The sequence below is a fragment of the Terrapene carolina genome, unplaced genomic scaffold (genome assembly GCF_002925995.2).
Source record: "Terrapene carolina triunguis isolate 2854851 unplaced genomic scaffold, T_m_triunguis-2.0 Scaffold139, whole genome shotgun sequence".
Taxonomy (NCBI): domain Eukaryota; kingdom Metazoa; phylum Chordata; order Testudines; family Emydidae; genus Terrapene; species Terrapene triunguis.
In genome coordinates this window covers 9,713,493-9,730,841 of record NW_020664490.1, presented here as the reverse complement: position 1 = coordinate 9,730,841, position 17,349 = coordinate 9,713,493, and the positions used below count along the sequence as shown (strand labels likewise).

The 17,349-nt window shown below is 40.3% G+C and overlaps 1 protein-coding gene across 1 annotated transcript in view; it reads right to left on the bottom strand.

The window, feature by feature from the left end:
• LOC112121265 (neurobeachin) overlaps positions 1-17,349 on the bottom strand; it is a 959,539-nt gene that overhangs the window by 580,233 nt on the left and 361,957 nt on the right. Inside the window, exon 30 of the mRNA XM_029911962.1 lies at positions 16,486-16,924. Coding sequence (XP_029767822.1) covers positions 16,486-16,924 — 439 coding nt within the window. The remainder of the gene's footprint in view (positions 1-16,485; positions 16,925-17,349) is intronic.

Sequence of the window (17,349 nt, the reverse complement as noted above, 5' to 3'; positions counted from 1 at the left end):
GCTCCTCCAGCTGCGGCTGCTGGCCGCGCTGCGGGCCGCCTTGCTGCACTCCTCCGGCCGCGGCTGCCGGCCATGCTGGGCGGGCAGCCACGCTGCGCCCCCTCCCGCCCCCCCCCCTCCGCCGCCGCCCCCGCGGGGGGCCCCCCCGCGGCCCCCCCCCCCCCGCTCCTCTGGTCGTGCCACCCCCTCCCCGTGGCTCCTTCCCCTGCACCCCACTAGCTATGCTACTGGGTTCCTTAAGTACCTTAGGATGAATTTCATCAGGCCCCGATTACTTGAAGACATCTAGCTTATCTAAATATTCTTTAACCTGTTCTTTCCCTATTTTGGTTCGTTCTCCCTTGTTGTTAATATTAATTGTTTTGAGTACATGGTCACCACTAACTTTTTTAGTGAAGAGTGAAGCAAAATAGGCATAATTATACCTAAATATTTTCTTAACTTTTATGGCTAGTGCAGTCTCATTGATCAAGCATGACATTGAGAGCTAGGAACTTTCAAATTCTAATCCAGGTCCTGCCACTTTGCGGTCATGAGAATCTCAATTAATCTGTTTCAATTGCAACACCTGTAAAATGGAAATCTCTCCTCTTTCAGAAGGATGTTGTGTGGTCTAATAATTGTCATTAGTGTCTTTATAGCACTTTGCATTTTCAAACTACTTTATAAGTGCAAATACTGCAATTATTGTGGCAATGCAGTACATACTGCTAGTGCACATCTGTACAATCTTAGATGAAACTGAAATTGAATAGATGCCATTAGATGGTCTTATCAAAACCATCAAAATGATAGCTATTATAGACAATATCTGAATATAGGACCTGATTCTCCACTGCCTTGCACCTGATGCAGTTAACTATACCTATAAAAAGCAGTGTAAATGTACCAGAGTTCTGCATTCACACTTGAGGTGGTGTTTTATATCCACTTTGCTCTCAACAGTGCCAAGGAGGAAACTGAAAACACAATGTGCAAGACAGTAAAGACTCAATTCCACAGTGTATATAATATACTTAATTTTATTAATTTAGAATTAAATTTAAAATTTATAGTTTAAAAAAAGCTTGTTGAAGTATTGAAACTTTATAAACTTTCAAAAAAAGAACGTAGAGACCACATACAAGCAGTGATTATTGTACTGATACAAGTACATATGCATCGCATCTGAAGACAGTATTTGTCTTCATCCTATTTGTAACTAAACAGTCTGATATATGCAGTTCAAAATTAAAAAAGGAAAATACCAAAGGGACACTTAAATAGTGCTCTTCTTAACAAGAGGTCTCTGTCTGGCAGATATGAAATCTGTCTACTTTTAATGTCTCTCTCCATTTTATAGAGAGACTATTTCTGTGGCCCCTGATTCATAACAGAACTAGAAAGTGAGGAACAAATCTGAAGCAGAAGGGATTTTTGAATGCAAGAAAAAGAAAAAAAAGATGCTTATCATTTTCATTATACCCACATGCTTTTTTCCCTGAACACATGCACTTCATTTTTCAACTAAAATAGGCATAATATTGTAGTACTGAAATAAAAGAACAAAAGAATGTAGCTATTTAGGGTAATATGTCAGCTTCCTGGCTACAGTTCTGCACTTCAGAAAGTGCTTTTAGTAAGGATTTCTCAGTATATTTCTTAGTAAACCTGACAAGACTCTTTCAGAAAAGAAGTGTGTTTTAAGAAGAAAGTGTAGCTAGAGCTCTGATTCTCATTTATTAAATAAATGAGGTCCAAGGTAAACTTATAGACCAATATTTCGCCTCCCCTTGCAAAAAAAAAATACTTTAATATATTGCACCTCAGAATTTGTTTTTATTCGGGACAGCCCAACTTTCTGGTTGGAGAGTACACCCGTCCGGTCTGCTGACAAAAAAAGGAGATGGATTTTTAATCAAACTACAAAGAGTCCTTTGAGACTATTGGGTTGGCGTGTTTTTAAAAAGGCCTGCTTCCAATGGTTTGACTTAGAGGTTGAGTAGGATACAGAAGAGAATAGAGCTTTAGGAAACTCCATGTATACTAGATCTAAGTACAGAGAGTCAAATAAAATTAGAATGGATGTTTGTTTACTGTCTATGTCCAACAGACGTCATTAAATAGTGTGTCCTGTGCTGTCTCTGTGCCTCATTTAAACCTAAAACTCATCGGGGAATGCTGACAGGTGTCAGGTGCACTTGGAGATAGTGATTTGCTAACTTCTCAGTCATCTTGCTTAGAAACAGAAGATTAGACACTGGGTAGTACTGGAGAGATAGGTTGCATCAAGAGTTGGTTTCATTAGTACCAAGCTTGAGTAAATGTGGGTGACAGACCACTCTCTTTCAACAACACTGACCATAGGGTCAACGAACCTGATATTAATATCAACCGGTTAGCAGCATCCCAGGGGCTCTTAGCTATCCTTTAATAGCCAGGGCCATTATGTGCCAGAGTTGTCAGTGGAGAATCAGATTTCCTGTGCTGTACTGTGCCATGTTCCGAGAAAGGGTGCTGCATGCCATCTGAATGTGATTGTTGAAAGCTTGAGACTAGAGTAGCCATCTCAGGCATGCATGATTATTTCTGTAAAAATAGGCCAAGATAGTTCCACAGAGAAGGCATAGAAATTTAAAGTATTGGTTGTGCCTTTCACTCTCCATATCTGTATTTTCTGCTCTTGGTGTTGAGTATCTATCCTTCATGTTTTTTCTGTGACAGGTCATCTGAGAAGCTCTATAATCTGTGGGACAATGAGAGTGGGAAGGGAGTGTTTCTACCTAGCATGCCTTTAGATCTGTGTGACTTAACTTCTTGGCTTAGTAGGATTTTCCATTAGAAGTTTTAAGAAGGTAGGTGGGAACACACATTCTATGGTGGGCAATCAAAATTGGGCCTTTTGCTTGCTAAGAAGTGGGAAAGAGCTCAGATATCAGCTAAGAGGAAATGATTGTCTGATCAGGATGAGGATGCAATGCTCTGCACATCAACTGATGCCTTCTTTGAAAGCAAGAGAAAAGACAGTCATGTGGTTAACAGACTGACTGGCAGCTCAGGCGATCTAGGTTCCCTGCCTCTGTAAACAGATTTCCTACCTGGGCTTTGAACCATCTCTCTGTGCCTAAGTTCACCATTTGTAAACATGGAATACTGCCCTAACTCATAGGGATGTCGTGAGGGTAGATCCACAAAAGCCTGGAAAATGCTCTAATACTATGATGATGAAGGCATAGAAGTACTAGAAGCATAAGTCTTAGTTAATAAGTGGCCAATGTGTCCCTCACTAAATGTTGGCCATCTGGGGCACTGGTCACTTTTCAAAGGTAGAAGAATGCGTGTTCTTCAGTCTCTATGGCTTTGAATTGTATTTGGACTGAAATTTGTTCAGTCCAAATTTCAACCAGACAGAGGCAGTGATGGCGTTCTAAGATCAGATGCCATTTCTTGTGTCTTCGAGGCTCTCTGTTTTTGATTATTTTGTTTTCAAAGTGGGTCAGGAGCTCTAGATTTCACACAAGACTGGGGTCTTACCACAGGTCCCAGGACCATTCAGCTTCTCCCTCTGCTGAACAACAGTCTTCACCACTCCCACCCAACAGTATCTATTGCAGAACAGGAGTCCCAGGCATGGTTACAGCTCCCTGTCTCCTCCTCATCTATGTGAAGAGAAGAAGCGTTTGCTGATGCTAAGCTCTCACATAGCAGCATCCATGAGTAATGCTCTGGTTGTCTATGAAAATGTCCCATGCTGGCTTCCCATAGAGTACTGAGACACGTTTAAGGTCTCGGTCCTAAGTACTCAATGGCCTGGGCTTAGCCTACCTGCAAGATAATCTAAAGGTCTGGGTCACGGACTGTGTCCAATAACTCCACTCCTCCTTAATGGAACTTCCTATTGTAAGGATAAATCTGTGCAGGAGTCTGAACTTTCTTGGCATGTGGTCTGAGACTGTGGGACAAACTCCCATAGGAATTAAGGACCATTACAAACCTCAACATCTGCTCCTGCAGTTATGCAACTTTGCCTTGTCTAACAAACACTAAGCTGTGTGTACATTTAAACAGACACACAAACACCCCCCCAACCAAAATCCTACCACAATAACACAACAACGTATACACAATTTTCCCACTGGAGAGAGGATAAGAGAAGGAACAAACCACACGGTAGATCAGAGGTGGGCAAACTATGGCCCACAGGCCGTATCTGGACCGCGGGACCCTCCTGCTCGGCCCCTGAGCTCCTGGCCCAGGAGGCTAGCCCCCGGCCCCTCCCCTGCTGTTCCCCCTCCCCTGCAGCCTCAGCTCACTGTGCTGCCAGCGCAATGCTCTGGGTGGCGGGCTGTGAGCTCCTGGGGCAGCGCAGCTGCAGAGCCCGGCCTGACGCGGTGCTCTGTGCTGCGCGGTGGTGTGGCTGCCTCCAGCCACCCGGTGCCGCTGTAGCACCACCAGTGCTCCAGGCAGCGCGGTAAGGGGGCAGGAAGCGGGGGCGTTGGATAGAGGGCAGGGGAGTTTGGGGTGGTGGTCGGGACGGGGGTGTGGATAGGGGTCAGGGCGGTCAGAGGGCAGGGAACAAGGGGGTTGAATGAGGATAGGGATCTCGGGGGGCAGTCAGGAAGGAGGGGGCATTGGATGGGGCAGCGGGGGGCAGTCAGGGGCAGGGAACAGGGGGGTTGAATGGGGATAGTGGTCTCGGGGGGCAGTCAGGAAGGAGGGGGCGTTGGATGGGGCAGTGGGGGGCAGTCGGGGCAGGGGTTCTGGGGGCAGTCAGGGGACAGGGAGAAGGGGTGGTTGGATAGGGCAGGGTCCCCGGGGGGGGGCAGTCAGGAATGAGAGGGGGGTTGGATGGGACAGCGGGGGGCAGTCAGGCGTGGGGGTTCCGGGGACAGGGAACAGGAGGGGGTTGGATGGGGCAGGAGTCTGGAGGGGGGGGCATCAGGGGGCGGATAGGTGGAAGAGGCTGGGCCATGCCTGGCTGTTTGAGGAGGCACAGCCTCCCCTAACCAGTCCTCCATACAATTTCTGAAACCCGATGCAGCTCTCAGGCCAAAAAGTTTGCCCGCCCCTGCGATAGATGTTAGTCACATTACTTAATGCATCATTGGAAGGCACTCAAATACTATGGTCATGAGAGACAAAACAAACTGGGCCTCTGACAATGCTGATACACTGCCCTGTTTTATTTTATATAGGTTCTTATACTGCCAGGCCTGGACTGCACTGTGGGCCTCCCTTGCACTTTAAACGTGTTGCATTGAAAAGTGCTTGGTGTTGACCTAACTTTGCTCCCACTGAAGACAATAAGAGTTTTGCAATTAGCTGCTATGGGAGCAGAGAGAGGCCAAAAGTGAGCACTTTTCAAAAAATCACACCCAGAATCTGCAGAGAGAAGAAGAAATATCTTATGACATGTACCGTAATTTAAATGCTTCATTCTGGTTACCGGATCATATGCTCCATTGTGGTGCTCCCTCTATATTGTCAACAAAGATCTTGTAAGATCCTGAAGTGTCTGCTGGGCCAGTTGTTCTTTTTATATCTTGCAGCCTGTGGGACTTTTTCAGGTGAATGACTTCAGGAACCTCTAAAACAATTCTGATCCCCAGGAACTTCCAGAGTGTATGACTGGTAAATTTGCTGAGATCTTACAATGGGCAAAACAGGATCTCAGAAAAGATAAAAAGATATGCTAGATCAACAGATTGCTGAAGCTTAGGAAAGGAAAGAACAGTCCAGAATGGAAACCTAGGAATTGCCATTCTGGATCAGAATTGAGGTCCACCTAGGCCAGTTATGGCTCTAGGGCAAGCTGTTCCTTTGATCCATCACTCAGTCGCTCATTAAGCATCCTTTCATTTTACAGGCCCATATCTGTACTACACTTAGAATCCTGCAACTGACCCCGCTTTTAGACTGCATACCCAGGTCACAGGACCCAACGCCCTCAGAAGGTCCAACTGGGTTCTGGCACATGCTATAGACTTTTTTCAGGACTTGTGACCAGTATGAAAATGCAGTGTCAGAAAATAGTTTGTTCAAAACAAATTATTATTTATTTTTCCATAAGAACATAAATGGAGAGGAAGGGCTAACTCCCTTCACAAGACACATCCCTAGTGGTCTAATATATGTGAACCCATCTACGTGAGAGATACAGGATAGATGATCAAAGTCACTGATATTTCTTGATATGATAAAGTACTTAGCACCTCCTGAATTACTAAATGAACTTGGCTCTAAAGAGGTGTCTCAAAGCATCAAGACATGCAGTTCTAGGCATGCTAGCACATTCAAACACAGCCTGACAAAACAGGGTAAAAAGAGCACCATATAAACCATTGCATGCCTATGGAATAAAGCTCGGTAAATTGGAAATACAGGAGTGACAAACTGCAAAGTTTTAGCCACCAAGTGTTCAGACATTTCCTATTCATATATTGTTATGTATTGGTACATATGAAAGACCATAAACAAAGGGTAATCATAAATGGTAATTGTATCAGGTTACAAGGGTGGGTGTGCATGAGGTGGAAATGCGCATCCAATAGAAAGTGGTGCAGGTGGGTGGGTGAAGAGTTGTTTGTTTTTTAAATAAGCTGGAATGAGATTAATACCATGTAAATTAATTTCTCAGGTATACCTCCCTATGAGGTGGTGAGACAACGCTGAAGAAATAAACAATTTAAAAGGGGGATAAGAAAGTTATGAAACAGGCAGGAAACAAAATAAGTCAGGAAAAAAATAAGCTAATATATTCAGTGAAAAATAATCAAATAATCAATAATAGTGCAAATTGAAAAGCAATAATTTGGCCAAAAACAAAGGAGTGCTAGTAAAAGGTGAATGTACACAATATTGCAAGAAGACAACATGACAAAAAAGCCAGTGTGATTTTGAGTGCATATCCAGTGGCACAACGCTACATACTGTCCTTTGGAGAAGCAATAAAAATAATTAAGGCCTGGAGGGACTGAATTATGAGGAAAGACTGAAAGACCTAAATGCATGTAACTTGCTAAATGATGTCTAAGAGGAATATGATAACACTACAAATATTTGGAGGATGTAAATATCAAGGAAGGAACAGAATTATTTAAGGTGTTCTCCAAGGGGATACGCCTACACATACTGGAATAAAAATGAGCTGCTGGACTACCATAATAGTGGTGATGGGTGTTACTATGGTACTCATGGGCAAGCTCAATCAAAAGGCAGTGACATAAATGCTACTCCTAGAATCACAGTGGATTATCAGTGTATTCCCAGCACCTCTCTCACTACACATAAGGCACATATGACTGTGGAGAAGAATATATTGTCTTTCAATTGTGTCTTTCATTTAAAAAAAATCTGATTTTGGAGGGTTTTTTTGGTCAAAAACAATTTTTCTTCAAATTTTTAATTTTTCAATGAAAACCCAAACTTTTGTTTTTTTTCATGAACATTTCTATGTTGTTGAAAAAGCTATCTTCCATCAAAAACATTTAAATGGAAAATTGTAAACCAGAAGAACTGAATGCAAGGCTTTAGAATTGACGTGCCATTTAAATCTCAAACATACGTTTATTATGGTAAGACTATAACTCAGTATGTACCCATAGCCAAAATATGTGCAATAGTGCAAACAATTAAATGGGTACCAAACCTCTTCACTTTTTCCAAATTAAATGGGTACCAAACCTCTCCACTTGCTATCACATTTATCTTTTCTTACACACACAAAGAAAATCTGTTATTATATAGTATTACTTGATAATTTCACCGGACGATTTAGGGTGACTTAAATGGGAACAGACCTAGGCCAACATTAAGAACCATTGCACACATTATTTCTTTCAAATGACTTTTCAGTTGATGGGAACGTTTTGAAAATGATAAAGTAAATGAGAAAGTTCATTTAACCTGATCTGAGTGCACTTGTACTCTCTATACCAATAAAGATACAGTACATAATTGTGTTTACAGGTGTCCTTCAATCCACAATTACCCTTTGAATTCACACCCACTTTTTTTCCTCCTTCAACCAATTAGAATCTGTTCAAATTGGAAGTTGAGTAAGGATTTTGGGCTAGAATTTTAAAGATATTTAAGCACCTAAAGATGTAGACTGGTGTCTAGTGGGATTTTCAGAAGTGCACAGGTTCCCATCTTTCATTGATTTCAGTGGGAGTTGGGCAACTAGATGCTTTTGAAAATCCTACTAGGCACCTACCTGCATCTTTAGGCACCTAAATGTTTTAAAAAAATGTTTTCTAAAATCTGGCCAATAGGCCTTTCCAATACTGAGTGTAACAATGCCTAAATACCTATAAAATCTGGGTCTTCAGTACTTAGAAATGTACTTGTGATATTTACAGATCTGTGGTGTGTGTGCAAGCTGCACACTGCTATCCTACCCAAAAAGATATGATTTGGCATTCAAACCAACTGAATGATGTTGAATAGCAGCAAAAATGTCAGACTTCTTTCTCATTTGTTCCAGGACTTCAAAATACAATAGGAATTTCTGCATAAATATAGATGCAGAAATGCTTCTTATTAAAATGACTATCCAAAGTGTGGCGTGTTTATAGCACTCATTACACAATTTAAAAAGAAATTCATAAGGCACAAAAGCAAGATGACTCGAAACTTCAGTAATTTCAGTTTAGGAACTTTCTAGCAGGAAGACATAAGAACGGCCATACAGGGTCAGACCAAAGGTCCATCAAACCCAGTATCCTGTCCTCTGACAGTGGCCAATGGCAGGTGCCCCAAAGGGAATGAACAGACAAGTTGTCATCAAGTGATGCATGCCCTGTCACCCAATCCCAACTTCTGGCAAACAGAGGCTAGGGACACCATTCCTGCCCATTCTGACTAATAGCCATTGATGGACCTATCTTCCATGAATCTATCTAGCTCCCCTTTGAACCCCGTTGTAGTATTGGCCTTCACAACACCCTCTGGCAAGGAGTTCCAGAGGTTGACAGTGCGTTGTGTGAAAAAATACTTCCTTGTGTTTGTTTTAAACCTGCTACCTATTAATTTCATTTGATGGCCCCTTGTTCTTGTATTATGAGGAGGAGTAAATAACACTTCCTTATTTACTTTCTCTATACCACTCATGATTTTATAGACCTCTATCATATCCCGCCCAGTTGAATCTTTTCCTAGCAGAAAAGTCCCAGTCTTATTAATCTCTCCTCATACGAAAGCCGCTCCATACCCCTAATCATTTCTGTTGCCCTTTTCTGAACCTTTTCCAATTCCAATTTATCTTTTTTGAGATGGGGTGACCACATCTGCACGCAGTATTCGAGGTGTGGGCGTACCATGGATTTATATAGAGGCAATATGATATTTTCTGTCTTATTATCTATCCCTTTCTTGATGATTCCCAACATTCTTTTCGCTTTTTTGACTGCCGCTGAACATTGAGTGGATGATTTCAGAGAACTATCCACAATGACACCAAGATCTCTTTCTTGAGTGGTAACAGCTAATTTAGACCCGATCATTGTATATGTACAGTTAGGATTATGTTTTCCAATGTGCATTACTTTGCATTTATCAACATTAAATTTCATCTGCCATTTTGTTGCCCAGTAATCCAGTTTTGTGAGATCCTTTTGTAGCTCTTTGCAGTCTGCCTGGGACTTAACTATCTTGACTAGTTTTGTACCAACTGCAAATTTTGCCACCTCACTGTTTACCCCTTTTTCCAGATCATTTATGAATATATTAAATAGGACTGGGCCCAGTACAGATCCCTGGGAGACACCACTATTTACCTCTCTCCATTCTGAAAACTGACCATTTATTCCTACCCTTTGTTTCCTATCTTTTAACCAGTTACCAATCCATTAGAGAACCTTCCCTCTTACCCCATCACTGCTTATTTTGTTTAAAAGCTTTGGAAGAGGGATCTTGTCAAAGGCTTTCTGAAAATCTAAATACACTATCCACTGGATCTCCTTTGTCTGCATGCTTATTGACCCCCCCAAAGAATTCTAGTAGATTGGTGAGGCATGATTTCCCTTTACAAAAACCATGTTGACTATTTCCCAACAAAGTATGTTTATCTATGTGTCTGACAATTTTGTTCTTTACGATAGTTTCAACCAATTTGCCCGGTATTGAAGTGAGGCTTACTGGCCTGTAGTTGCCAGGGTTACCTCTGGAGCCCTTTTTAAAAAATTGGTGTCACATTAGCTATCCTCCAGTCATTTGGTACAGAAGCTGATTTAAATGATAGGGTACAGATGATAGTTAGTAGTCCTGCAATTTCACATTTGAGTTCCTTCAGAACTCTTGGGTGAATACCATCAGGTCCTGGAGACTTATTACTGTTCCGTTTATCAATCTGTTCCAAAACCTCCTCTAATGACACCTCAATTTGGGACAGTTCCTCGGATCTGCCACCCAAAATGAATGGCTCAGGTTTGTGAATCTCCCTCACATCCTCAACAGTCAAGACAGATGCAAAGAATTCATTTAGTTTCTCCACAATGGCCTTATCTTTGAGTGCTCCTTTAGCATCTCGATCGTCCAGTGGCCCCACTGGTTGTTTAGCAGGCTTTCTGCTTCTAATGTATTTAAAAAAATGTTTGCTATTACTTTTGGAGTCTTTGGCTAGCTGTTCTTCAAATTCTCTTTTGGTCTTTCTAATTATATTTTTACATTTCATTTGCCAGAGTTTATGCTCTTTTCTATTTTCCTCATTTATCTTTTTAAAGGATGCCTTTTTGTCTCTCCCGGTTTCTTTTACTTTGTTGTTTTACCATAGTGGCTCTTTTTTGGTTCTCTTACTATGTTTTTTTAAATTGGGGTATACATTTAAGTTGAGCCTCTATTAAGGTGTCTTTAAAAAGTTTCCACGCAGCTTGCAGGGATTTTACTTTTGGTGCTGTACCTTTTAATTTCTGTTTCACCAACCTCCTCATTTTTGTGTAGTTCCCCTTTCTGAAATTAAATGCCACAGTATTGGCCCACTGTGGAGTTTTCCTTACCACAGGGATGTTAAATTTAATTATATTATGGTCAGTATTACCAAGCGGTCCAGCTATATTCACCTCTTGGACCTGATCCTGTGCTCTACTTAGGACTAAATCAAGAAGTGCCTCTCCTCTTGTGGGTTCCACCACTAGCTGCTCCAAGAAGCAGTCATTTAAGGTATCAAGAAACTTTGCCTCAGCATCCCTTCCTGAGGTGATATGTACCCAGTCAATATGTGGATAGTTGAAATCCCCCATTATTATTATTATTATTATTATTGAGTTTTTTATTTTAATAGCCTCTCTAATCTCCCTGAGCATTTCAGAGTCACTAACACCATCCTGGTCAGGTAGTCTGTAATATACCCCTACTGCTATATTCTTATTAAGACTAGTAATGTATCAAACAAACTGCAGAATGTGATCACCATATAGAATCACTCACAGTTTCACAATGCCCAGTGTCCTGGACTGATTATTTCTGGTGTGACAAACCACATTTAGAAAATATATTCTGATACTAGTAATAATTAGAACTGAATTTTATGGTTTTTTTGCCATCAAAATGATGAGAATGGAAGAAGGAATTACTGGCACATTATGTTCCATTACAGTTATAAGTCTAGGACAGATAACCCTCAGTGCTTGCTTTTAAACATGTCACCCTGGATGTTATTTTCAAGGAGTTCAGTTTGATGTTAAAAGACATGTCATAACTTTGAGAATCCAGGCTCCAGCGTCCCAGAAATCTGTTTATATAGCTCATAATGTAATTACAGCTACCTTAACACAGATGAGGCAGAAGGCAGCAATATATTGAAAACTAATTGAAAAATGCAGTTGTCCAGAAGCACTTGCAGGGAAGAGGTCTCTGAAAAGCTACGCAAAGCTTCAGAGTTTGAAGTGAAATTTTTGATGTTGTCACTCTCAATCTATTGAATGGCTGACAGACAATCAAACCCGTCTGGCTGGCTGGCAGCTCATTTTGCTGGCAGGTGGCAAACAATTAGACACACCAATTTGTGCCTCCTGATGACATTAAAGCATGAAACTAAGTTGTATGCAGGGCCTAGTGATTTGTGTGAAAGCATTTCAAAAATAATACTCTTTGCCGTGGCAACTCATTTCAGACTGCCACCTCCCATTATAGCTTTGAGCAGTGAAGATGACAGGCTTGAGTTACGTGCAGCGCAAGGCCGCTTCTGTTCAATCCGTCATCAGCGCCCCTCGAGACCTCAATCCCCTCCTTTCATCAATATCACCTCATCATTTACATTCGATAGTACTTGACCTGCTGCATACATTAACTACACAGAAGTCCCATTTGATAAAATGTGCTGGAACATGTTTTGTGCTTTTACATTTCATTTATAGTTATACAAGTTCTAAGAAATAATGCACTGCAACACATATATACGTTACTCTAAGCAAGTACCATTGCCAATTTTGTTATTAAAAAAGAAATATTCAGTGTTATAAAATTGTATTAGATAATAAAAGTGAACACTGCTTTGAATTTATTTACATGAGTTTTGGTAAATTTTCATTTGACCCCCCAATATATATAATAAGAGGTTGCAATTTTAAAAAAAATTGCTTTAAAAGCACACAGCTCTTCAAAAAATAGTTTAATTATTTTACCATTATTCCAGTGGTTTCTTTCATAAGAATCACCATAACCCCCATGTAAGAAATATTTATCTTGTAGCACCTGGTAATGTACATAAACTTTCAAAGAAAATACCATGTAAAATATTAATTGTCTCCAATTTCTTAAATAAACTAATAAACAAAAATATACCTACAAATCTATTACAGATTTTCCAACACAAATAATTATTTTAATACTTTCCTTCTAGACAAAAAAGGTTTTTAGGTATAGCCCGGAAACACCAGGACAGAGAACAACTAGCCTGCAACTTCAGTCTTTCAAAGATAATAGAGGAAGGATAGGAGGAAAAAATCCACAAAGCATTACAACCTAAAATACAGACGTATTGTTTCTAAGTGGCTCTCTTAATGCATTTCTATGCCAATCTCTTACATATACTTTTAAATCTACTATCAGGTATTTCTCAGCCCATGGGTTGTAACCCCCAAAACAGATTTCAGGAAAGTCAAGGTGACCCTCTCTCTTTCTCCATTTTATAGTCTTCCATTTATTTTTTTAGAAAAAAAAAATGTCTCCACGGCCTATGTCTCCTTACAGCTAGGAAGATAACATTGAAAACATGAACTAAGTGCAAACTGATGCCATGATACCTGCCTGAACCTGCGGGCAGCCCACATTAATACTTTTGGATATGACTGTTCCATTCATCTCTGCCTAGGCCCTATGGACTCTGATACTGCAGCCATGACATTTGGCATTTTTTCCAAATTGTCATGGAATTCAGTATTTTTCTATTCTGTCATATATAACATTCTGGTTTGTCTCCCTGCCCTGCTGGGACCTCCCTGCAGTGGTCTTTTGGTCTCCCAATTGGAAGTTAATTAGATTACAATGCATGTTCCCTACACTGTTCCATGGAACCAGGCAGCAGGGTGTCTTTTTTCCTCTCTTCTATGGATCTATCTATTGCAGCTTTCCTCTATGGCAGATTTAGATCAAAGCATGCACCAGGATGCTTGTCAGGAACCACAGTACTTCAAAGGAGCCACTGCAGCAGATGACAAGGGAACCTGAGCACGCATAAAAGCATGGAACACTGAGCTATTTGGGAACCAAGAATCCATCTTTACAAAAGAAAACCTTTAGATTCTTCTAGTGAAAGTTTATGGGTTTACAAAATCAGAAGACAATTTTAATAGCAATACAATATACACAAAAACCCTCTGAGCATTTCCCAGTAACACCAAGTGTAATAGCCAAAGCTGCCCAGCCTCACATAACTGGGGAAAACACTGAATGCTCCCTGTGTCTCAGATGGGGGAAATCTGCTGCTGCCAGTCAAATTAAAGCTGTTCACTTTTTCCAGTGACTAATTTATAATAGCTACAAGAATTGCTGTTTAGCCAAGTAAGGACAACTAGTACTACTTAGTACAAGTGAATGAAGATACAGGTGTGTCTTCTTTTTCCAACTTTTAATATCTGTCTGGTATGAGTGGGAAGGAATCAAACACAAGAACTTCCTGTTTTGCTGTCCACTGACAGGATATGCTACATTCCTTGCTGAATACGGCTCTGCTGTTACAAAATACTTTACTGATCAGCACTGGCCTTCTCTGAATTATTCTTTCTAGAGGTGGAATGTGGTATGTGTCAAACTGGGATTTGTCAACGTGTATCAGGAGCACAGTCTTGTTGCAACCACCCTGCCCTTCCCATATTAGTAAGTGGGAGGGAGCCCTCAGCTAAGGGGGACCCCAGACATCCCTGATGAGGGTAAGGAGAGGATGTTGGTATAGAAAAGATTGAGAACCACTGATCTACACTTGGACTAAATCCTGAGATAATCTGCTTTGACTAGCAGGCAGTGCATTCAAAGATTGGGACTCAGTCTTTTCAGTCACTCTCTTTCACTGAGCTCTCTTGCTGATTAAAGGAGTAAACTGTGCCACACATAAACCTAGTGCAGCACATGCTGTCAAGTGCAGCGTTACAGCAATGCCACCCTGCACAGTAAGGGGTAGAGTCAATGGTCTGCCCATTTCCCCGCTCCATTACATCCCGTCTCCCACACATGCACTGAGCAATGCAGATAGCCAGTGCAGGGGCACCTCCTCACGCACCTGTGCCACTGCATTAGCCAGGACACAGTTTGACCCTGTACTATTAAGAAAATAAAACCAACAAAATACTTAATGTCTATACAACATTAATAAAGTTATTAAAAAGCTGACAATTGCATATAACCTTAGGCCCTGAATCTGTATTGAGAACCATTAATGTAGATGCACAAGTTTGCCTGGAGTCTCACAGAAATTAATAGGATTCTGTGCGGGTGAAGATTCTGATGAAGACTTAGATGCACATGCAGTGCTACAATCAAAAAGGAAATTTAATATGTTAAAGTTCGAGTATTTACTATTTCTTAGGCAACTATCATGTAATTTGTAAATAGCGTACATGCTGTACGGATAAATGTAAAAGAAGACAGCTTTGAATATATTTGGGAATATGATGGTTGCTCACACAGAAAAAACCACAAACCTCAAAGGTTTTTCATCTATTTTTCCCCCTTGAAACCAACCCAAATTACCATATGTAAGTTGATGAATGGGAAAAAAAAAGCTTCTTCCTAATAAAGTAGGCAATAAGTAGATTGTCTCTCTGAAATGATCAAAAGAACGAAGATTTTTTTTGGGAAGACCACATTTCCTTTTTGATATTCAGTCCCAGTCCATTGTCTGCCTCTCTTTTCCAACAGGTACAATCTCATTGTTTATTAATTAGTTCACTGAGGCCGCTTCCAACAATTTTGTCTTATCAGCTTCACTATACTTGTGTAATGAAAAGTGCTTCCTAACATCATATAATAAGTTTTTATCCTGCAATTTTCATTTATCCTTTTTCTCCTTACTATTTACAATAACCTGGAACTATTGACTGGATTTTGTTTCCATTAACATTTTATGGACAATAATTTAATCCTCTATTATGAGAATTTTTGTGTGTATTTCATACATCTGTAGCAGTTTTCCTCTATCATATTTTAAACCTGAAATACTTATTTTTGAAGTACCCTCAGAATTTTTTTTCAGGATGTGGTTATACGAATCGTAAGTAATATAATTTCTAAAGCACTATTTTACAGTTTTGCCACACATCAAAGCTCGTGCTGGATTGTTTAATTATTTGTTTAACTGATTCTTCTCTTGCATAGGTTAAGGATGAACACACAATACAAGTAACTCCTTTTTTGCAGGATGTTGTCAATTGCATCTCTCAACACAACTCCTATATTAAGACTTATGCAGCTGGTGTGGTTGCCTCAAATTAAGCTACTTTAACCAGTAGTGTGAGCATTTTCAGTCAACCATGCGAAAAAAAAAATATGGCTCACAATGTAAAATGTGTTCCCTTAAAATATAAAAAAAATTGGGCTTAAAACTTTAAAAATGAAATACAGGAGTCAGTCTCAATCTTGTTCTTATGGAAGTATGCACACAATCTGGCATGACTGATTTCACTACTGGAAGAGGACTGGTATGACAAACATTTGGAAGCATTTTGTTGGGACTTCACACAGCCAGTCTCTTGTATATAAATAGAGACTTTTCCCCATTCAAAATATGGTTTTAAAAGAGAAAAAAAAGTTTTATTACAACAACAGTTCTTTAAAACAGGCTTGTTCTTCCAGCACCAATTACAGTTTTATTTGGTGCTTAGAGAGAAAAACAATGTGAATAACTTTTGCAGATACTGTATGGTCTGGTTTTAGTAATGCCATGAAGAAGTAAAGCAACTGTATTTTCTTAATACTATCTAATCTGAATTCACACTGGACTATCAACATGTTAACAAATAAATACTCCAAATCTCAGCATTACAACAATATAAAATAATTAACTCAGCCATATACCTGTCAAAGGAGTGAAACTGCATGGGAAGAATTGACTGAGCTTCCCTCTTCAACGCAGGATCTGGGTAAGGGATAGGATCAGGACCACACTCTGCAATTTCAATAGGGGCTGCCACAAGGCTTTTTAGTATCTCCTTGACATTCATGCCTTTGCTTTGGCTGATGCTGGATATTGAAGGTGCAGGCTTCAAGATTTCACTGGGACTTTCTGTTAAGCTTTCCTGAGATTTCTTTACCTCAGAAGACAAAGTAGACAATAATTCACTCATAGCATCAGGGCCTGTGCTTGTCTCTAAGTCTGTCCCATTTAAGATGCTGGGCATCTGCTCCTCTCCAATACCAGAATCTGTATGAGGAATGGAGCTTTCCAGCTGAATATCTTCAACTGGTGTTGGTGTTTCTTTTTCCTTGATATTCTCTGGAAATACAGCAGGAGTCTCTGTAGTGAAAAAGGGTTATAAACAATATTTAAAGCTTAGTCTGGAGTTGTATAACAAATATATCACTGAAGCTTTATAAGATAGAAGCTATCAAGTCTTAGAAAGCATATAAATCTTAGCAAATTAACAACAGAGAACCCAACCCTGCAGTGCACACAAAAACTTTCATTGGTTTCTATGGCCATTTTCTGCACATGAAGGGCTGCATAATGGAGCCCAGAGTTGTGCTACATAATCTCAGTGACATTTTAAAAAATACAATCCACTCCTTATAAAGTTATTAAATGGCAGGACATTGCATGCTAGAACATAGCTTGACATGTTTATTGTGGTAGTCTAAACTCACTACTCAGCTACAAATCAGATGTCAAAACATTAATTTACATACATTACCAGTAAGGACACTGGAAATATGTGCAAAAAA